General features: G+C 32.7%; 1 protein-coding gene and 1 long non-coding RNA gene across 2 annotated transcripts; both read left to right on the plus strand.

The window, feature by feature from the left end:
• Window positions 1-2,184: 2,184 nt before the first annotated feature.
• On the plus strand, window positions 2,185-3,980 carry LOC132751845 (uncharacterized). The gene is made up of 3 exons (XR_009628730.1): window positions 2,185-2,290; window positions 2,982-3,092; window positions 3,687-3,980. It is a non-coding gene; the product is annotated as an uncharacterized LOC132751845 (long non-coding RNA).
• Window positions 3,981-6,895: 2,915 nt separating this feature from the next.
• On the plus strand, window positions 6,896-22,272 carry LOC132751846 (coiled-coil domain-containing protein 148-like). The gene is made up of 12 exons (XM_060742057.1): window positions 6,896-7,032; window positions 8,141-8,219; window positions 9,273-9,660; window positions 11,241-11,419; window positions 13,535-13,730; window positions 14,885-15,032; window positions 15,354-15,560; window positions 16,549-16,689; window positions 18,269-18,387; window positions 19,011-19,128; window positions 19,686-19,820; window positions 21,922-22,272. Exons 2-12 carry the CDS (start codon window positions 8,171-8,173, stop codon window positions 22,075-22,077), a joined length of 1,836 nt encoding a protein of 611 aa, XP_060598040.1. The 5' UTR covers window positions 6,896-7,032; window positions 8,141-8,170; the 3' UTR covers window positions 22,078-22,272.
• The last annotated feature ends 1,108 nt before the right edge of the window (window positions 22,273-23,380 follow it).

The following is a 23,380-nucleotide window of genomic DNA, read 5'->3' on the forward strand; positions in this document are numbered from 1 at the left end:
TGTTTCTACTCAGGTGCCCGTTAGTGCCTGAAATAATGCACGGAAGGGCACCTGAGGTCTTCTTTCACCAGTAAAGCTGGAACGTCGCCATATGACCTATACTGTGTCAGTGTGACGTAAAACCCAATCAAACAAACAAACAAAACCTACAGTGCTATAAATACAACCTCTAACATCTGCACAAAGGAATGGATGCTTTGGCTCAGACGTCTAGAGCGTAAGTTGTTTTCTGGTCGCAAGTTCGAATACCCTGCCGGGTTGATTACCGGTATTTCCAGATGCATTTTTCCGTTACAAATCTAAAATGTTCTTAAAAATGAGGAGTCTTGCTGTATTTTATCAATCGGAAAGTCCTCGGCTCTTATCTCATCCGAAGACTGACGGAAAGGGCCGAACAGTTGCGATTGGTATTTTGTATATAAACGGAAATGGTTTCGGAATGATCCGCCCTAGTTGAAGCCATATATTATTATGATATTAGAGACGACAGACGACACATTAATTTCTCTAAAAGCTTCAAATTGTACATCTTTCCATTAACACTGCGTCACCTACTTTCAATCCAAAGTTTTCTAAATACCCTCAAGAGCTGCAGCGGCATTTTGGAAGCTTTTATAATACATGTGTGTCTTTAAGAAGAACCGTACGTGTTTCGTATTTCTAAAAGATAATTCTATTTAAATATTTTAGAAATTTCAATGTACATTTTCAACATCAGAAATTATCTAAACCGCCGGGCATTTATATAATAATAATAATAATAATAATAATAATAATAATAATAATAATAATAATAAAAATAATAATAATAATAATAATAACGATGATGATGATGATTTCCATTTACAAGTTTTCTTCGAAAATAATATAATATTATTTGATCTCTTTATTTTATGTTTTGTTTTTCAAGTCATGTATTAAAGCAGCATTCCTCCAGAGTCATGCTAATTGTCATGAAAATTTTAAAAATGTATTTTAAAAGTAAAATATTGTGAAGCAAAAAAGACAGTAATTTACACATTGCAAACCGCACTTACAATCAACGTAAAATACAAAAAGGTCAAAACATAAAAATTTTATGAATGCAGTTGTCACGTGCGTAATATTGCACTTTAAACTGAAAAAGATACAGTTATTGAATCATAACCCTAATTTATAATTTTGTCATTCATTTATTTGAATCTTCAGATGTTGTGTAGCATAAATAACATGAAAGCAAGATTTTGCAACTGTTGTTTATTGTCTAGAAAACCAAATACTAGTATCAAGTTTTCTAAAATGTTGGTTCGTTTTTCATCAAATACATGTATTCACGGAATTAACATCCGTGATGTAATTAAGGAAAACGAGTATATTATCACCCTGTGTAATATTACCCTTAGAAATATGTGCTTTTTTAGTATACCGAATCAGCGTATTTAAAAAAAAAAATTATGTAATTTTTCACTGTAATGCATAATTTTTTGCGACCAGAGGAGAAAACTAGAACATTACATTTTAATAAGGCTTTATAGATTAGTCTCCCCTGCAAAAAAAAATATTGACCGGGTGATTTTCGACTGTATAATAATACATGCAACTGGCCTATAAAGTTCATAGATAAACCCCAGATAATGTGCGAAGTTTTACAATTATACTTTTTACATTACGTGAACTTGATTGTATTGAAGATTTACTTCCGCGTATGGTTTGAAACATATGGAATTTATTGATGCAAGTAATGGATTAACAAACGTAGAGATTACGTTTTTATTTCAGCCCCCTCTTTCTACTTTTTCTGAAACGATAAAAGCAAATGGACGAGCCAATCCCCCGGAGGTATGTGGGTCTTTTTAATCAGTATTACTAAAAAAGTATAAAAGTTGTGATATGTAGTTTCATTAACAACCGTTTACATAAAACACTAACATAACGAGTGTTTTTCGACTACGTAGAGGTATAAATACACGTTTCCCTGTGGGAATTATACAATATTCCCCATTTCTCAGAGAGTAAAGGAGGACGTACCGCATAAGACATAAAGGCGTCCGTCGTAAATGAAAAATATGATACATGCGCTCAAACTTCTAGCTTGTGAATTCAAAATCCGTTCACCAAACAGTCTTTTAGTAATAAAAACAGATAGTTTATAGATTTGACGTTTCAATTTTTTTGACAATACTTTGCAATATTTTTGTTCGTTAGGGGTATGGTGCTGGAATTACTAGACCGTTCGTTAATTGTGAAAACCCCGTAGATGGACAATATGGTCAATGAACGGAATGGTCACAGTGCTTCACCACATGTGATGGTATGTATTTTTATCATTAAAACATAATTCTACGGCATCTTTAGTGCTTTTTTACTGTTCAAACAAAAAGAATGTCACTAACTTGTCATCGGATAATAAGCGGTAATGAAGCGCGAGTTATTACCACATTGAAGAAGGTACCCTGCATATTCCAAGTTTTCAAACATACGTGGTATCATCGTTATACTATTTGCTCCACACATAAAGTTCAAGGCCATACAGATTAAAAACCATACTTGATGACATATTTCAATGTTACAAGCAGTTTTAAAATAAAAATGATGGCCGATGTGATTTATAAGTAGAGCTGTTTTGCGAAATTTGAAATAAAACAAAGAGGAGCTTTTCTTTAAATAGAAGTAAACAAACAAATTATAGGGGTTTTATTTTACTGAAAAGGGCTCTGTAACATTTACATTGACATATGGGAGTACAGGTTTTATCGTTAGAGAGCCACACTTTTCAAATTTTGTTTCATCTTTTTTTCCCGTCTGTTTTCCATCTTTTCTATTTTTTTCATCTTTTTTCCATCTTTGCAATTCATCTCTTGACATAATATAGTTATGACATGCATGCATTTTTTGCAATGGTGCAAATTTAATTGTTTAATTCTATACTCAAATGCATTTATTTTTATTTTTCATCGCACCTCTTGATGCTTTATAAATAGAAATAAACTCAACTTTTTCAGAGGGTACGAAGTATCGAACCCGGCGTTGTTACAGTCCACTTCCGGCCAATGGAGGAGCTGAATGTGTTGGGGCACACTTGGAATCTCAGACTTGCAACCTAGAGCCTTGTGGTAATAATTTCTTACAATTTAGTTAAAAGAAGATATATTTTTTGTGAAGAAACTAAAAAAACCATTATATTACATCATTTGCAAGCAATGTTCATTAAAAATATTCTATTGCAATATTATTTGTAATAAAAACTCCGTTTTTCTCATGTAATTCAAAATTGCATTAGTGCGCTTTTTGTTGTATTTTTAATAAAATGTTATAGCCACGAGTGAAATATGATGATTTCCATACCACAAGATGATAAATAAATCCTGCATTTATAGATAAAACATTATATACATTTTCCTCTTTTTTTTCTTTGTCACAATTAAAAAGACTTTCCCTAAATTTTGTTGTATTGGCAAAGTACAAATGTAGTCCGACAAGAAACCAGTGAATATACGGGAAAAAATTTACAGTGACTGTACGGAAAATGAAAATAAGCATATCATTTCATCAATAATTCTCAATACATGTATTTCATTTATAGGCATGTATACTAAATTGAAGAATCTACTTCTTGTAAGTGATAACTAATGGCGTGAAGGTGTGGGATGGTTAAGCTTTGTTTGCTTATCAGAGTAAATATTCTTTAATCTGTATATTTTATGTAGCAATCAAAGATGGTTTCACAGACTGGTCTGAATGGAGCGCTTGTCAAGCCTTCGATGCTGGCTATTGTACCGGATTCTCCGAGAGGTCTCGATCGTGTTCGAACCCGGCAGCGAGGTTCGGCGGTCTGTCGTGCGAAGGAAACACCCGCGAGATACAGAGATGCACCGTTTGCTAGTCCACGAGCATTATAGTATTACTATAATAAGCTTTCGTCTCCTATGGAAACTTGAAATCCAATTTACTATTTATATAGTGTATATATTGAATAAATTGCAAATGAAACATTATTTCAATTTATGTTTATTTTTCATTTACCCCGAAAACAATGAATTTAATTTTCTACAAAAAAAATCCAAAAAGAGTCCCCAAACAAATAAAGAATCACAAATGAAAACATGCGTATATATAATATATTTAGAAATTAACTGACAAGTTAAAATGCAGAGCTCGTTCCTATTTCGTGTAAGTATCTTTATGAAAGCAATAAATGCCATCCATATGAAGTGACTCCGTTCGTTTTTACTCCTTTAGAAGACGCAAAGTTCTTATACAGCTCAAAATACATTTAAGGAATGAAAGTCGAATGCACCCCTTATTAAGCAGTGAATAAATATAAAATCTATGGACAAAAATCCCTCAAAATTCCACATATTCGTGATACAACTTACTTTATTCTTAGGAAAATACTACAATACATGTAGTTGACAAAATTTGATTTTTTTTCTGAGCAAGGCATCCATACAACCTGAAAATATAGGGTTTTTGCGTAAGATATCAGAGAAGAATTGCTTATTTTACATTGTCAGTAGAAGAACATAGACTACAAAAAGACAAGATCTCAACCACTAGAGGCTACAACTTCTCCACTTAGTACTGTTGCTAAAATTTGTTGTTGACATTAACGTGAGATTGCACAGCTACCAAAAGTGCTACCACTTGCCCCTCACCGCTGTGGGTTCGAATCCCGACAGGGACTTTGGATTCTTTCATGTGAGGAAGCTATCCAGCTAGCTTACGGAACGTCGGTGTTTCTACTCAGGTGCCCGTTCGTGCCTGAAATAATGCACGGAAGGGCACCTGAGGTCTTCCTTCACCAGTAAAGCTGGAACGTCGCCATATGATATAATGTGTCAGTGAGACGTAAAACTCAATCAAACAAACAAAACCTACAGTGCTATAAATACAACCTGTAACATCTGCACAAAGGAATGGATGCTTTGGCTCAGACGTCTAGAGCGGAAGTTGTTTTCTGGGTCGCAAGTTCGAATACCCTGCCGGGTTGATTACCGGTATTTCCAGATGCATTTTTCCGTTACGAATCTCAAATGTTCTTAAAAATGAGGAGTCTTGCTGTATTTTATCAATCGGAAAGTCCTCGGCTCTTATCTCATCCGAAGACTGACGGAAAGGGCCGAACAGTTGCGATTGGTATTTTGTATATAAACGGAAATGGTTTCAGAATGATCCGCCCTAGTTGAAGCCATATATTATATTATGATATTAAAGAAGACAGACGGCACATTAATTTCTCTAAAAGCTTCATATGGTACAATTTTCCATTAACACTGCGTCACCTACTTCCAATCCAAAGTTTTCTAAAAACCCTCAAGTGCTGCAGCAGCATTTTGGAACCTTTTATAATTAATGTGTGCCTTTAAGAAGAACCGTGTGTCGTACTTCTAAAAGATTTTATTTAGATATTCTCAGAAATTTCAATGTACATTTTCAAGATCAGAAATTACCTAAACCGCCGGGCATTTTATTTCTTCTCTGTCCAATAATAATAATAACAATAATAATAATAATAATAATAATAATAATGATGATGATGATGATGATGATGATGACGATGATGATGATGATGATGATGATGATGATGATGATGATGATGATGACATGATTTCCATTTACAACTTTTCTTCGAAAATAATATATTTGATATGATTACTTTATATATTTTGTTTTACAAGTCATGTATTAAAGCAGCATGCTTTCAGAGTCATGCTAATTGTCATGAAAATTTTGAAAATGTATTTAAAAGTAAAATATTGTGTAGTGAAGACATGCAGACAGTATTAGACACATTGAAAACGGCACTAGCAATCAACGTAAATTTCCAAAAAGAGGTAAAGATATGCAAAAATTGTCCTTATTGCGTTATAGTCACGCAGTAGAATATGGTGATAAAAACTGCAAAATCAGTCATAAATCGCACGTTATTACTTGAATCATGAATCTTTTTACTTTTTACTTTTCTTAAAATCTTAGTACATTTTGTTCTATAGATCTTTAATTAGTTTGATTTCTTGAAATAGTTTTGCTCATCTGGTAACATGCCGCTTTAATGTTCCATAATTACCATGTACATGTATTATAATTGTACATATTGACTGGGACCACGGATTTATCCCAGAAATTGAGTTATTCAGAAACTTTAGAAACGTTTTTTCAGCATTTTTCGCCTGTCATGTTTGATTTGCGCTTACTTTACTTCGTAATATTCTCGGAAATTTAACGGATGCAGCTGTCACGTGCGTAATATTGCACTTCAAACTGAAAAAGATACAAGTATTGAATCATAGCCCCAATTTATCATTTTATCATTCATTTATTTGAATCTTAAGATGTTGTGTAACATAAATGCCTTGAAAACAAGATTTTGCAACTGTTGTTAATTGTCTATAAACCAAATATCAAATTTTCTGGAATGTTGGTGCGTTTTTCGTCAAATACTTACAATGTACATATGTATTCACGGAATTAAGATCCGTAATGTAATTGAGGAAAACGAGTACAATTCATGTTTATTATTACCCAGTGTACTATTACCCTCAGAAATATATGTGCTTTTTAAGAATTTAATGTAATTTTTCACTATGTCGATAAAACACTGCGGCCATGGGAGAAAACTAGAACATTACATTTTCATAAGTCTTTATAGATTAGTCTCCCTTGCAAAAATATTGATCGAGTGATTTTCGATCGAAATTACAAGAGCGTGCGTAATAATGCATGCATTTGACCAATTAAGTTCATTGATAGAACCTTAGATAATCTGCCAAGTTTTACAGATATACTATTCGCGTTTTGTGCTTGCTTACCAATTTCGTCAGAAGAAAACTACACGGAATGGCACGGCACGACGGTATAAGGCCGAGTTGATATTTTACCCGGCACGACTACTGGAAATTAGTCAGCACGTTTACCCAGAATGAACCATTCATGATGGCGCGTAGCGAATGTCAACAAATATTTTTTATTTGACCATTCAATTATACTTAGGCCTATGTAACAACAAAGCCTTATAGCTAACGTAAACGAGAAATTCATCATACCATCCAATTGGTAAAAAACTATACTTGTGTAAAGTTACAGATATCATTTCCCTCTACATTTCGTCGAATTTCATGAATTTGTCAAGACCATAACAGCATAAAAAAAGAGTCTAGAGTCAGTGTACCCGGTTCCGCACAGGACCCGGTCCCGCACACTTTCCCATTTTTCATTTTTTTCTTTAAAAATCAAATGATTTTATTCAGTTTTCATTTGTGTTTTACTGAACTGGCATGTTTTCAACAGGATATGACATAATCTGGGATCTTGCACCCCAGCCTTTCCCTAAAGAGTGCACACGAAAATGTAAATACATGTACATGGCTGTGTAGGTCACACATAAAAACATCTTTTTCAGCAATTAAACCATGCTAATTTCTATTTCAGTGTTAAGATATTTATAAAATATCTATTCGAAAATAAATGTATGTTTTTGTTTTGGCAAATTTGCTGTTAGTTATGAAATATATGCACATGATTTAACTTCTCCCAATAACCAAACGTCAAGTCATTTCACCTTGATTCTTTTGTTTAAAATGATACCAAACTCTTAATCGAACAAGTCATAACTAAACAGATGAAAAAACCTTCAATAATAATGTTTTATGTCTGTGTTTACTATCTACAAGTGGTAAAAAAGTATATTTCAATTTCTGTTACATGTTTCCTGTTTGCTACTATGCTTGGAAATAAATGTTTGTATACTGTAGTAAGAATGTGCTTTAAATTTATTTGAACTCCTGAAAATTTGCAAAACAATATAACTTATCTGGACTTAGAGATGTTAAATAATTTATAAAACATGTTTAAGATGTACAATAACCTTTCAGTATAAAAATGGCCTTGTGTGCGGAATCGAGTCCACTATCTATCATATTTGGCCCATACCTGTTGCTTAAAATTAAGTGCGCCTAGAAGTATGACCTACTTAAGATAGAAACGTTTTGGTCATCAGTTTTTATGGGCAAAGGATGTAATTTTCAAAATAATATCAATTATAAGAAGAATTTTTAACTATAAGATAATTTTCTTATTTTTCCTTAAAAAAGTGTACGACTCCGGGTACACTGACTCTAGCCCAACACATTTATAGATTGAACCATTTTGATGTCTTTTATAGGTCAGCTGATGTGGTAGGGCATTTTTAAATATGACAGACCAAAAGCCATTTGTGCTAACCTACAAGTCGGATGAAATAGGTAAATATATTTTGTACAGTTTCAACATGCCAGTCAGTGTTTACAAATGCTAGTCTGAGTCAGATTTTCTCCTCCTTATACCAGTTTTTTTTATCTCCTGAGATATTGTCCTGCTATTGTGGAGAGAACTGTGTCTGCATATGTGGCTCATATGAACCTGCATATGTGGCTCATATGAACACCCAACAGTTCTTTAAAGTTACTACTACTTTGACATCACTCTCAGTCTGATATGCTAGTCGATTTCTTGACTTCATAATTCTGACATTTTTTAAAAGTTTTTAACAGTATAGGATGTTACACCATGTACACATACAACAGTACTGTACTGCAGGATTTAACTGAACTGTAGCATTTCATTGGATCTGATAGATATTTAAATACGAAATATTAATTCATTAATCCCAGCCCTATGTACATTGTATGTTTAGTTGTTGAGTCACATTTTTAAGAGTGACAAAGATCTAACTTCGTATCTAACTGGGCTAATGTATAGTCTCAATATTTCGACGGCAAGACAGACCGATTTTATAATCTGATATTTCATAGATGTCTGTCTTTACGAAGGGCGACCATCGTCTATATAAAAAAGCCCTAAAGTGCACAATTTGTTGGGCTAGGCTAATGTATTGATTTCTCTATGTATTTAAATCAATTTTTAAGGGGTGTCCGTTCCCGAGTGGTTAAGGTCGATGACTTCAAACCATTTTACCCTCACCACTGTGGGTTCGAATCCCGACTTGGACTTTAGATTCTGCACCTTAAGGTCTTCCTCCTCCAGTTAAGCTGGAATGTCGCCAGATGACCTATACTGTGTCGGTGTGACATAAAACTCAAATAAATCAATCAATCAATCAATTTTTGTATTAAAAAGTAAATATAATTTTCTACCTGTTGTGTTTAATTATTCATAATGTATTTAAGTTGATATTTTGTGACATGCAAGAACATTTCTTTAACCACTTCACACACTATTTAAACAAATGAATGGAGTGGATAAATTTATCACTAGACCTTTAAATGATAAAGTAATTATTTCTTTTTTTATTTTAGACCGCTTGGCACACAGGGCAATAGATGGAGTTAGAAGTAACAAGATCAGACCTGTTGACTATGAAAAATTAAAAAACATTGCAGCTGAAAAGAAATTCTCTGCACACAAAACTTTGTTGAAAGTCAAAAAATTTGAGCATTTATCGAAACAGAATAAAGAAAACAACCTTTTAAAACAGCATAAAATGGTGTGGCAGAAAGAGTTTATCAAGTTGAATAGTTTACGAAAACGTACTCAAGCTGATATTGATAATCATATAAGAACAAATGCAGGTGATACCGGTATATGTGCGCAGATTTATCAGGAGTTTGAAGACAACCAGTCTCGCTTGGATTCCGACTTTGCAGCTTTTAAAAAATCAACAACAGAACCTGTCTGGAACTTAAGGTAATTAGTTTTAATCAGTTACAATTTTATATTTTATCAGAATTGAGTAATAAAGGGACCCAGTTGAAGTTTTTGGACATTTCCGAGATTTGTGTACAATTCAATGCAGGTTCAGACCAAAAACTAAATGTTTGCAAATTTTCAGATAATTCCCTTGTCCTGTTTTTCCAGAAAAGTAATTTCTATTGTGCAAATTTGAAGGTCCAAAAATGAAAATCAGTGCAAAGCTTTGTACTCAAATCAGGCTAAGAATCACACAAAAAAAAAAGATTTTGAAGTTAATTGTGATGAACTTTCTGTATAACCCTTTGCAGATTTAGATGTTCAAATTTTAAATTTATGTTTTAGGGTTTTTTTTTACCTCAGTGGAGTTCCTTTAATTATATATTTTGTATGAGTTACAGGTTATTTTAATTGCATATTAAAGTGGTTATTATCTATGAATTTCCATTTTTTTTAGTTGTGGAAACTTGCATTATTAAAACTTGCAAGGGAAAAAAGAAAAATTACTGCAATGTTATTAATGTTATTCATTTTTGTATCTTTGTTAAAATTTTGTTTTTTTGTTTGTTTTTTTTTAGGGGGGGGGGGGGGGGGGGGGGGGGGGGGGGGGGGGGGGGGGGGGGGGGGGGGGGGGGGGGGGGGGGGGGGGGGGGGGGGGGGGGGGGGGGGGGGGGGGGGTTGAAATACATTCAAATTTACATACAAATTCTCATACTGCATACACTGCTGAAACTCAATCTGTGTTGAGTATAATCTCTGTGAATGTAATCTAATCAAACTGTTTCATTAAAACAAATCTATATATATGTACCATATAGATAAAATCTCTGATTTGCTGTACATGTGTATTAAAAACGCTAAAGGTAAAATAAATGCCGCTGTAGAAGGCTTAAACGCTGAAAGCTACAGCAAGTAAGTGTTTTTAACCCTTTCCCCCATGAGCATATTGTGAAAAATGGCCGTTTTCACTGAAAAGCCTCCTGTTACAAGTTCAAACTGCTATGAAACTATGAAAAATGCTTCAATACTAATCAAACTTGGCACAAATGTTGACTGGACCATTGCCTTTGTAACGACATGCTCAGTCTTAAATTTCCTGTTACCATGGCATCGAGGGGACATCTCAAAATTGCCAAAAATCACTATTTTGCCTCGATTTTTCCATCAAAATTTATTTCAAAGTGCTGCAACTGCTCAAGGGATTGAGATAGAGTCAAAGGCTTTTCAGCGTTGGTTAAACGTTACATTGTGATCGACCTGGGGTCATTTTTAGCCTCTCACAAGTCCAAAATTTTCTTGGCGATGAGGGGGACTCCGCCCCCCTTCAAACCCCCCTAACAGAAGGGGGCACATCCCCCTTCTGGCAACCCCCTGATGTATCTTTTGGATGGGGGGCGGCGCCGAAAAAGTGCTCAATTTTTTTGGCAACATTTCTCAAACGAAAACTTATGTTTGGGGCCCAAATAGGACATTTTTTCACTATTTGAGGCCTAAAAAAGGGGGGGGGGGTCGAAAGTGCGTTGTTTCGCGTATATATGTGGTAAAGGGTTAATCATGTACATTTTATATATATGTAGGGAAGATTTACAGTTTTGGATGCAGGAGAATTTGGCTGATCTGAGACTTGGTGCACCGGAGACAGTAGAAAAACACAAGGAGATCAGATCAATGGTAGACTCGGTAAAAACTCAACAACAACAAGTACTTGAGAGGTTAAAACATGAGCAAATCTGTTTAGAACAAGAATTGAAACTTGGTAAGAAAAAAAAACAAAAAAGGAACAAGACATGGAGGTTGTTCTTTATAGAGATAAGTTTCACATTATCTTGTTGTGAGAAATGCTTCCGAGGGATCACCCTTTCCCCAGATTTTTTTTGCATAGATCTGTAATTAAATAAAAATAGTTCAATTTTAACTGAGTGAATATGATTATATTCAAATTGATAGTCCGTCAACACTGGCTGCAGATACACACTTGAATATCCACTGTTTGAGTAACTGTGTTGTAGAAACTTGGAAGAGCCTCGTTACCGCTGTAAACAGTTAAACTGAGAGCTATATACATGTGTACTCTGGCCTGTACCGGCAGCCGCAGTGTATGATCCTTTAAGTTTTTTATTCTGATTTAGTATATACTTATAATGGTTGCAATAATAATAATAATAATAATGGTATAAAGTTTGTAAATCTATATAGGCTTCATGCAGTGTTTGTTGTCAAGGTTTTATACAATGTACACAATTATATTACACTTTAAGACAAACCATCGAATAAAGTTGATAAGTTTTGGTCTCTTTTTTTAGCTTGACTATACGAAGTATATGGAGAGCTGTCCTACTCGCCCCGGCGTCGGCGTCCGCGTCCAGATTTTAGATTAAAGTTTTGGTGCAGTAAAATATTTTTCACTATAACTTTGTCATTTCTTAAGGTATCAACTTCAAATATATGTTCCTTATCATCAACCACATCTTATGTGACAAGGTTCATAACTCTAGCACCAATATTTTCAGATTTATCACCCCTTGAACTTAGAATTTTCCTTAAAAAATACAATTTTTTACTGTTACTTCTTTATTTCTTAAGGGATCAACCTCATACTTCAAATATATGTACCTTATCATCATCCCCATCTTATGTGACAAGGTTCATAACTCTAGCACCAATATTTTCAGATTTATCTCCCCTTGAACTTAGAATTTTCCTCAAAAAATACTATTTCTTACTGTTTCTTATTAATTTCTTAAGGGATCAACCTCATACTTCAAATATATTTACGTTATCATCATCCCCATTTTATGTGACAAGGTTCATAACTCTATGCACCAATATTTTCAGATTTATCTCCCTTTGAACTTAGAATTTTCCATAAAAAATATTATTTTTTACCTGTTACTTATTTATTTCTAAAGGGATCAACTTCATACTTCAAATATATTTACGTTATCATCATCCACATCTTATGTGACAAGGTTCATAACTCTAGCACCAATATTGCAAGAATTATCTCCCATAAACTTAGATTTTTTTACTAGAAAAAATGTTATTTTTTATTACAACATTTTTATTTTTAAAGGTATCTACTTCAAACTTCAAATACTTATTCCTTATCATCAATTACATTTTATGTGACAATGTTCATAACTCTTGAAGCAATATTTACAGATTTATCTCTCTTTGAACTTAGGATTTTCTTTAAGAAATATAATAACTTCTTTACTTTTTAAGGTATCAACTTCAAACTTCAAATATATATTTCTTATCATTACACAAATGTTGTGTGACAAGGTCCATAACTCTAGCATGACTATTTCTAGAATTATTCCCCTTGACCTTGGAATTAATGTTAACAAATGTTATTTTTTTACTATAACGTAATACATAATTATACATAATTGATTTTTCTTTCATAGTTTTGTCCTCCTTACTGCGTCCAGTATTTTATTAGTCGAGCTTCGCTGTCTCCTGTGACAGCTCTTGTTAAAGTCTTACTGTTATGTTTTCCCACCAAAAAATTATGACATCGGCAAGTATTTAGCAAATCGGTTATTTTCGAAACTTTATTTATTCTAAATCTTGTGCATTAGATTATTTACAATCACTCATCCTTCATCGCTTTGTACTAAATTTAGGCTATAAACAGTGAAAAATTGTCGAATACCGGAGATTGTGAAAAATAACATTCCAGAAATAACCAATTTATTATGATATTGGCCAATGTTAGAGATTTTTTTGGGAGAAAGTATTGCAGTAAGACTACCTTAACAGTATATTATTTTTTCAACGGGACATGTTTTGTATGTATTGTAACAGTAATACTAGTATAAAATTGATAATAGTGAATGATTATTGTTCAAATTGGAATTGTCTTCAGGTGAGCATGGTGAATTTGGGAGTGCCAATTTATATCGTAGACCCCATATTCAACAAGGGATACCTGAGGAAGCCTTTGATATGGAGTGCCCGGACGAAGATCTGAAAGCCAATGTTTTAAAAGAATTTATATACATTGATGAAAAGTATCTGGAGCGGTTAAATAATCTAGAAGAAGATCATGAATGGACTTTAAGGTGAGATTGTTAGTAAAGTTGTTTTAATGCTTTACCTTCTGAATATCTTAAATGGACTTGTTGGCCTTCTGTTTTTAGCTCTACTATATGTCCAGATTTCAGAATAAAGTTACTGTGCAGTAATATATTTTTTTATCACATAAACTGCGGCACAGGAGTGTAAAAAAGCCATTAAATAAAAACGATATTACACTAGTGTAATAACACTTTGATGTGACGTCATTTGCGCTATATAGAAACATAGCGTTAAAACGCGCTAATGTTAGCGTTTCACTATGGGCGCGTCATTGAAAAATTACTCATTTTAACAGTTTACTGTTCTTATTTTATATATACATGATAAATAGAATATTATATTTGTGTAGATTAAATTCTAAATTCATTGAACTTTCAAATAAAACAATATTATGCTCGCCAGAGGCTCGCATAATATGATTTTATTCAACTTGTTCAATAAATTTAGTATTGAACTACACTCATTCAATATCCTCTATTTACTGTAACTTATTTATTTTTTAAGGTATAAACTTCAAACTTCAAAAATATAAACCTTATCATCAACCTCATCATATTTACTACGAGGTATTTATATCTAGCACCAATTTTTCCAGAATTATCTTCCCATGGAGATTTTTTCCATAAAAAATGTTATCTTTGTGCTAAAAACTTCTTTATTTCTCAAGATATCTACTTTAAATGTATGTCCCTTATCATCACCCACATCATGTGTGACTCAGGATTCATAACTCTAGCACACATTTTTCCAGAATTATTACCCCTTGAATTTATGTTAAAAAATGATTTTTTAAATACATTTTTTTTTAACTTTCTCATTTCTTAAGGGTTTCCTTCTTTTCAGTAACTTGTACTGAGTTTCCTTTTTTAGATGGGTGGTCTTTCAAAATTGCAAAAAAAAATGTCTAAAATGGTGTCAAGTAAATGTATCCCCCAATAACAACAAAAATAGATAATTTGGAAGTTTCTTTTTATGTTTTTACCTAATTTCTATACTTGAATTAATGTAATTGGATGGACCTGGAAATGTTCAGATTTTTTATATGACTTGTACCAAAGAAGTAAATCCATAGTTATGGGGTTTTAATGTCTTGATCTGTACCAAAGAAAGAAGTAAAATAAAACTTTATTTTTTCCAGTCACGGACAATATGGAGGATGGAGTGAGTCTGACCATACGCATTTTGTTGTTATATATGACCAGTATACGTACGATCTAGCCAACCGTAGGATGTTGATATTTGACCGAATAAAACGACAAGTACCCGGAAAAACCAGGGCCGACATTGTGAGTATACTGACAAGTTAGATCTACGTTAAATTTAAGCTTTGTTTCACTAAATTGTGAAGATTTTTTTTTTAAGACAATGTCGATTTTTTTCTTGAAATTGTTCAAGTAGAGTTATTTTCCATAAAATTACAAAGAAGATGTTTATAATTGACACAATTTGTAAAATATCAACTTACAATTTTTTTTGGTCATATTTTCATTTAGATCATGCTTGTATAATGCTTGTATTGATTATTTAAATGTCTTTTCCTATAAATGAATTAACTAAATATTTGTTTCAGATAAATTAATCATTTTAAATACTAAATTATTTTTCAGGTAGAGCATGAGTTCTGGTGGGACACTTACAAATTTTTCAACCAGAGAAGTAAAGGTATTATGGCAGACTGGAAACGGGACAGGGAAGAACTTATGGAGAAAGCAAGAGCCGTGTTCACTGAAGCCTGTGTAGCTCACGAGTTGGAGGAAGTTAAACTAGAATATACAAAGAAACATGAAGCTTTGAGGGACGCCCTATATAACCAGGTAGGTTGGATATATCTCTGAAGTATCTTTGGGTTGTGCTATTCAAGATTCATAAGTTATGTCATGTATTTTGATTTGTTATCGCCAACACTATCCAGGCTGTTTAAGTATCAAGCACTGAAAATAGTCAAGTGTGCTGTCCAACAAAGAGCTCTTGTTTAAAATGCTTTGATTGGGCTAACTGGATATTTTTTGGAAATAACAAGGACATTTCACCCACGTAAGTGGGAATGAAAGTCAAAGGGATGTTACTCCAGAATAGATGTCCAAAGTGTGTTTACAAACTTGTCTCCCTTTTTTTGAGTAGGGTTAGTCAGTATGCAAAATTTTGACTGAACATCAAATAAACCCAACAAAAAAGACATGACAAAAAAGAGGAAAAAGAAAGCTTAAACAAAATTGTCTTGATGAATTATTGTTTACATTTTAACTAAAGGTAAAGCAATTATTGTTTACATTATCTAAAGGTAGAACAATTATTGTTTACATTATCTAAAGGTAAAAACAATTATTGTTTACATATAAGGTAAAACAATAATTGTTTACATTAAAGGTAAAACAATTATTGTTTAAATGAACTAAATGTAATTAATTTATTGTTTAAAATTAATCTAAAGGTGAAACAATTATAAAGGGTAAACACATATTGTTAAAAAAACAATTATTGTTTACATAATCTAAAGGTAAACACATTATGTAAAGGTAAAACAATTATTGTTTACATTATCTAAAGTTAAAACAATTATTGTTTACATCTTTTAAAGGTTAAACAATTATTGTTTACAAAAAAGGTAAAGCAATTATTGTTTACATTAAAGGTGAAACAATTATTGTTTACATTAAAAGTAAAACAATTCTTGTTTACATCATCTAAAGGTAGAACAATTATTGTCTACACTATTTAAAGGTTAACCAATTATTGTTTACATTAAAGGTAAACCAATAATTGTTTACATCAAAGGTAAACCAATTATTGTTTGCATTAAAGGTTAAACAATGGCGTGAGCACAAGATGGAGGTACAAAAGATACAAGAGGAGATGTGGAATCAACAAAGGGAGGAGATTGAAATGAAGGCCAATGAACAGAAAGAGAAAGAAAGCAAAAGAAGAAATGAGGATAAGAAACAAGTATTAATTCTGAAATTTTGTACATACAATTTCTCTTTTAACACAGATTAAAGATATACTATGCTTAAATGTAATAATAGAAAATCTTGATAATTGCTACACAGTCTCTTTGTAAATATAAAATAAACATGTTTCGACTTTACACTGAGCAGATATAATATGTTGAAAATTCTATGTATATGTTAGTGTTCATCCGTGTTGTTCTACAGCAATTAGTAACCTTGACGGGAGCGATGGTGACAGGAGAATGTTTCTAATTTCTGTAGAACAGCTACGGATGAATACTAACATATTTAGTGTCAAACTTTATTTGGCCTCATAATCACTCACTTTATTACGTCACTATGCTGTTCTATGAAGTACTATGAAAAATAGAAGTCGACTATGAACAAAATTCGATTTACTTTTGACTCCTGTTCTTCTATGAAAATTAACACACAGGATTTTTAAATAATACAGCATTTTCATTGGTGACAAATAAAGTTGGACAGTAAATAGGATAGGTGGTCACAATATGAATACATAGTTTTATTAAAAAAACTAGCTGTATTTTTTTTAAGAAAAGACCTTCTTGACTTGACCTGTAATAGGGAGCCCAGCTTCCCATATATAGTTTATTCATTCTTTTTATTCAAATAAGACATACATGTATTTAGCAAGAATTTCATAGATTTCAATAAAATTCTGTGAATAAAATATTTTACTCAAGGATGAGCATATTATATCAATAAAATTGTTAAAGTGACATTATGCTCATTTTTTTCATAGTAAGGTTGAGTTGAATTAGTAATCTATTTCAAGAGATTGACTATTTTGTTGGTGATTGACTTATAATTGATATTAAAAAAAATATTTAGAACTACTTAAATTACAAAACGACTTACTGATACATTCCGACTGATATTTATAGAAATATCCATGGGTCCCTTTGATTATTGATGAACTTTTATTATTTATGAAAATGTAAACTAATTTTGACTTTGACCTGTGCAGCCACCATTTACACTTTAATGGGCATTTAATTTATAGTTCTAAAATATTTGTTTTCTAGGAAGTGCTAGTTAAATTAAGCTGTTTTTATATATAATGTTAATTTCTCACAATCCACAAAAGACATAGGATTAAAACTTTAAAGACATGTCCTTGTTTCCCATCAAAATTGAAATATTTGACAAAATTATGCAAAAGTTGAGGACATGTTTTATGGACACTTCTTGTTTCATTTGCCCCTTATCGCTGTTGAATTGAATCCCAATAGGGACTGACAGACTTTGGATTCTTTCATGTGAGGAAGCTATCCAGCTTGCTTACTAAATGTTGGCTATTATACTCGGGGTCCCATTTGTGCCTGAAATATTGCAAGGAAGGGCATCTGAGGTCTTCCTCTACTAGTAAAGCTGGAAAGTTACCATAAGGCCTATTCTGTGTTGGTGTGATGTAAAACCCAATTAAAAAAAAGAACAACAAAGGACCCTAAAAACTTTCATTATAAGTTTCATTATTTAAATATATAGTTTTATGGTTTTAATGATTAGGTGCTGAAGAGACCTGTGATTTCTTCTGTTTAATTGTTTTACAGATAAAAGTTTTTCAACATGAAAAAGAGGAGAAGAAAAGATTGAGAGAAGAGGCAGACAAAAGGAGGCTTGAGGAATTACATAAAGCTTTAGCTGAACAAGCTGTATTTGATAAAGAAAGGTATGATATTAACTCATATTTTTAGGTTGTAGAATTTGCTTTAAATTAATAAGTTATCAATATTAGTTTTATCTTTGAGTATGTAATGGACACTTCATCCTTTCCCTTATCTTCCAGCAGAATCATAAAATCTGGTAACTTATGTAAGCCTAGGAATCTCTGACGCTGGGAAAAGGCATGCATCTGTAAATCAGGAGATATGGCCTTTATGGTGGTTAGTGTGTCTAAAATCTTTCTTTTCAATCAAGAGATCATGGATTAATAAACATTCAGGGTTTTCAGTATTTAACAGATTGGCCATCCATTTCATCAGTTGAAATGCTGTTCAAATTGGTCGTATTATCAGCTTGTAGATTAAAATACCTCTTGATCCCTGGCCAAATTGGTTGTTTTAAGTAGGCTTATCTGTTACTTCAGATAAAAGTGTACACCCTGAATGTTACATTGTCCACATATTGTTTCCTGATACAACACCAGCAGTGTTTAGTTCCATAAATCAGGCTTGTGAGTGGTTGAAAGCAAATTACAAGCTTTCCATTAGTAATACATGTACCTGTTTTGTATGGTCTTGAAAGGTTTTTATTCTTCATCATATCTTATAAAATATCAACATTATTTTACAGGATCCAATATAGAGAGGAACAGATACAAAGAAAGATAGAAGAAAGGAAATTTCTACAGGAAGAAAAAGATCTAGAAGAGAGGGAGAAGGAATATAGACTAGAAATGTTGAGGGAAAAGGTAAATTTGAGCAAGATATTTTACATTGTTGAATGTTTTTTCTTGTGATAATGAACGTTTTTTTTTGTGATAATATTATCATTATTTGAAAAAAGAAACAATTAATGAATTAAAAACACTCTTAAGGTAGGTTAACTGACCCTGAACACCTATATGAAGTCAATGTTTGACTTACCAGTCTTTGTTTCCGAATTCATAATTATTCATTTTTTATGGTCAATAATTCTGCTTAGGCTAGTGCTAGGAGGCTCCGCCCCCACCCCACACACATAAAAGTGTGAGTATATAAATGAAGGATAGTACAGTATGAGCATTTTAAAATCGACTTGCATACATATTGAGTATCTTTCAGTTAATTACTGAATTCAAAATTTATAGGTCACTTTTCAGTTGATAAATTCATAATAACATTTATGGACATGAATGGTGACATGTCTGGGGTTCGTACTTTTAGTGACTGTGCCTGAAAGGGTTGATGGACCTTCATTAAGCCTAGAATACTTACAATATGAATATTTGGTACAAATGTGATATCAGAGTTGGTACGGCTATTACAGGTGAGAGTGGTGGCAGAGAGTAACCCTGACCGTTTGATGTCACAGACACAAGCCTGGCAGGCCCGATTGAAAGAAGACGAGACAGTAGATATTCAGAAACCGTTGTTTGATGTACATGGGTTCACTGCTACACAGGTTTGTTATGTTTAAATCATATGAGCCGCGTCACAACAAAACCAACATAGTGTGTTTGCGACCAGCATGGATCCAGACCAGCCTGCGCATCCGCGCAGTCTGATCAGGATCCATGCTGTTCACTTACAAACCCTATAACAAGTAGAGAAACTGATAGCATACAGCATGGATCCTGATCAGACTGCGCGGATGCGCAGGCTGGTCTGGATCCATGCTGGTCGCAAACGCACTATGTTGGTTTTGTCATGACATGGCTCAATTATAATCTAATTCACAAATAAATACCTTTATGATCCTACTCAGGACTGCCCGCTTGTGCCTGAAATAATGTACAAAAGAGGTGCCAACGGTCTTCCTCAACCAATAAAGCTGAATTCCAAACATGATGCATTTATGATTTGTTTGAATTTGTTTAAACGATTCTTCGAAATTCAAACATTTTGGTTGTGGAAGTACTTCTACGGCAACATTTCATGTTGATCTGAAAATCAAGGAATCTCGTACTGTTTTTGTTGAAATATGGCAGTTAAAAGTTATTTATGGTTTTATTTAACTCCTGCGCTATGGTTTATGTGATGAACAAACGTATTACATGCATACCTGTTGGTAGAAGTGTAACGTGTCCGTGCATCTGTCTTATCATTTAGGTAGCGTTTGAACTATGCAAAATTATAGCTTTGACTATTATAATATATATAATTTTTCTCAGGCTACTTTGCCTTATGATTAGAAATAAATGATTCTCAAATTATTTAAATAACAGTAAAATCAATGGGAATTAATAAACACGATGTTGTCAATATAGTTCAATGTTTCCTCAAACAGTTTACTTTATCAAGTCAACGTCTTCTATTTAAAACACAACCAATGGGAAATACTATATCACTCTCATGGTTAGCTTTCTATAAATGTTTCCTAGTAATTTTACACTTCAACCTATGGGAATAACTTTACTTTCTATATGTCCAGCTTTTCACTAATCTCACTAGCGACCCGTACAACTAAAATATAACTAAGATTTAACCCTGAACACAAAGCGCAATGCTTTAATGTTAAGATATCAGAACGCAATGCTCTAAATATCTGTGGTTAATCTTATTATGTTGTCTTTACGGCACAAAGTCCCCAGTATTATATTAATTAGCTGATAATAATTATTTATTTGTCTGACCTTCCTTGACGACGTCTCAGCTGAAACTCCCAAAATCTATCTGTGTCTCTGCTTTTTATTTAAATGGTAGAACCACGTGATCTCTGATAACCAATGAAATCAATCAACATACCTTACTGTACTCTGATTGGCTGGCTAAGAACTATTCTTGCTCAAAGAGCGTCTAAAAGTTTAATGATTAACTTGCTTGACAAGTGTCTAAAAAATCTATTACTTATAAACAATAATCATATTTATATGAACTTCCTTAAATAACTAATTCTAAAGTCTTTAAGTGATCTATGCAAATAGGGTTTCTAAAACAAAGGGAAATAACTCTGTTAATTAATCAATAAAGGTATCAGGCTATTTTCGTCACAGAAGGAATAATAACAAAGAGAGAGAGTTTTTCTTTAGCTTCGTCAGCTACAAAAATTGTAACATAGTACCATGTGACCATAACTCTGAGTCTCATGGCTGCAACTGATTCTACCAATGCGACCATTATTTTTTTTAATTTTCCCTAAAAATGATAAATGGTTTAGTCGGGATTAAAAATGGACAAGTCCAATTAAGTTATTAGCTTGACTAGTTAAAGAAAAGGGAAAGCTATTGAACTCACCCAGGTGTCACACCTCGGTTAAGTTTTTGTGTGTATGTTGGTATCGTCAAAACTACTCAAGGGAATTGGTTGAAACTTCACATGATTGTTAGAAAGCATAATAGGAGGTCACTTTCTAAGGTCCATAACTCTGACATGAATTTTCACAGAATTATGGCTGTTTTTGAACTTTGATAATTGTACATTATCCAGACTCTTGTTTTACTATCAAGCACTAAGAATAGCAGAGCATGTTATCCTTCTAACAGCTCTTGTTGTAAAGTTGTAGCTATAAGTTTTGGTAAACGTAATTTACAATTTTACTATGTGTTTTAACTTTTATTTTATAGGTTACCTCTGACAACCGAGTTAGACTAGAACAGAAATTACGAGAGGCGGGATTACACACATCAAATTATGCTCGACAGATATTGAAACAGGTGGCTCCACCACAAGCTCCGAGACGCGATATGGTGTCGAATGTTTTCAAATATGATGAAAAGTGAATATCATAAAAGTCTGTAAAAATTTGAATATTTTAAATTCGACACAGTGAATGTTTTGATGTCAACAAAAAGGGAATACTTATATACTTATCCTTGACAGTGTAGTGAACTTTTTTGAATTACATAAAATTGGAATATTTGAAATTCAAGGAAGTTCAAGATTTTTTCAAATGTGAAAAAAGTGAATATTTCAAGTCTGAAGAAAAAAGGAAGTCCAGCTCTTCATTTTATTATACAGATACAGTTGGCTTAAAGAATGTGTGCTTTTAGTTTTGAGAAACATAAATAATTCATGGAATTTGGGATAACTATTTTGAACAGTTATTATTTTTACACGGTGCATTTGTGGCCCAATGGTTAAGGTCGTTGACTTCAAACAACTTGCCCCTCATCACTGTGAGTCCAAATCCTGTTTTAGATATATATATATATGTCATTAATTGAAGAGCATGTCTGTGATAATTTATCGTTTTAGTGCATTGTGTTTATTTTCAAACATTATTTTTCACTTAATGATATCAAGTGTTCTTGCTTAGTATGATAAATAAATGATTATTTACCAGAAAGAAAAAAGGATTTGATTTTTAATTGATTAAGTTAACAGATTTTCACATTAATGAGTTGTTTATATAGATAACTCTAATATTTATTGTATCATCTTTAAGATAATAGCATATTATTGCATCTGTGATAAATAAGTAAAATATTAGCATTTATTGTACCTCTTGAAAACTTTTTACTATATAGCCTAATGTGACGTCACAGGGTGGTATTTTGATCTATCGTCCTGGAAATGAATATCACCTGGTCATTAGGTTTTGACAATAATTCCCAGGGGAGAGTAATCTGTATAAACTTAAGAAAAAGTAATGTTGTAGTTTTCTCCCCTGATGAAAAATCACTGATAAATGGCTCTGGGAGAAATAATGCAGTGGTGAGAAATAATATTAATGAAAATAATTACACACATCTCTCTGGGTAATATTTCATATAAGCAACCCTCGAACTGAAATAATACCCTCAGTGTGGCGGTGTTTATATTGCATGGAGGGGGCACCTGAGGTCTTTTTCAACCAGTAAAGATGGAAAATAGCTGTATGATTTTTGCAGTATTGGTGTAACATAAAAATTCAACAAGGAGAAAAATAAATAAGATCAATTAAACTGCAAAATTTTATTTAATTGGCTTTATTTTAGAAATTATTCATGAGAATAACATTTTATAATAGTTTACATATGTGATTGAAAGCTGGATTAATTCCATTTGTGTTAAAAAATATACTTCTTAATTAATCTACTATAG

This window comes from Ruditapes philippinarum, unplaced genomic scaffold (assembly GCF_026571515.1).
Source record: "Ruditapes philippinarum isolate M1 unplaced genomic scaffold, ASM2657151v2 ctg494_1_1_1_1, whole genome shotgun sequence".
Lineage (NCBI taxonomy): Eukaryota > Metazoa > Mollusca > Bivalvia > Venerida > Veneridae > Ruditapes > Ruditapes philippinarum.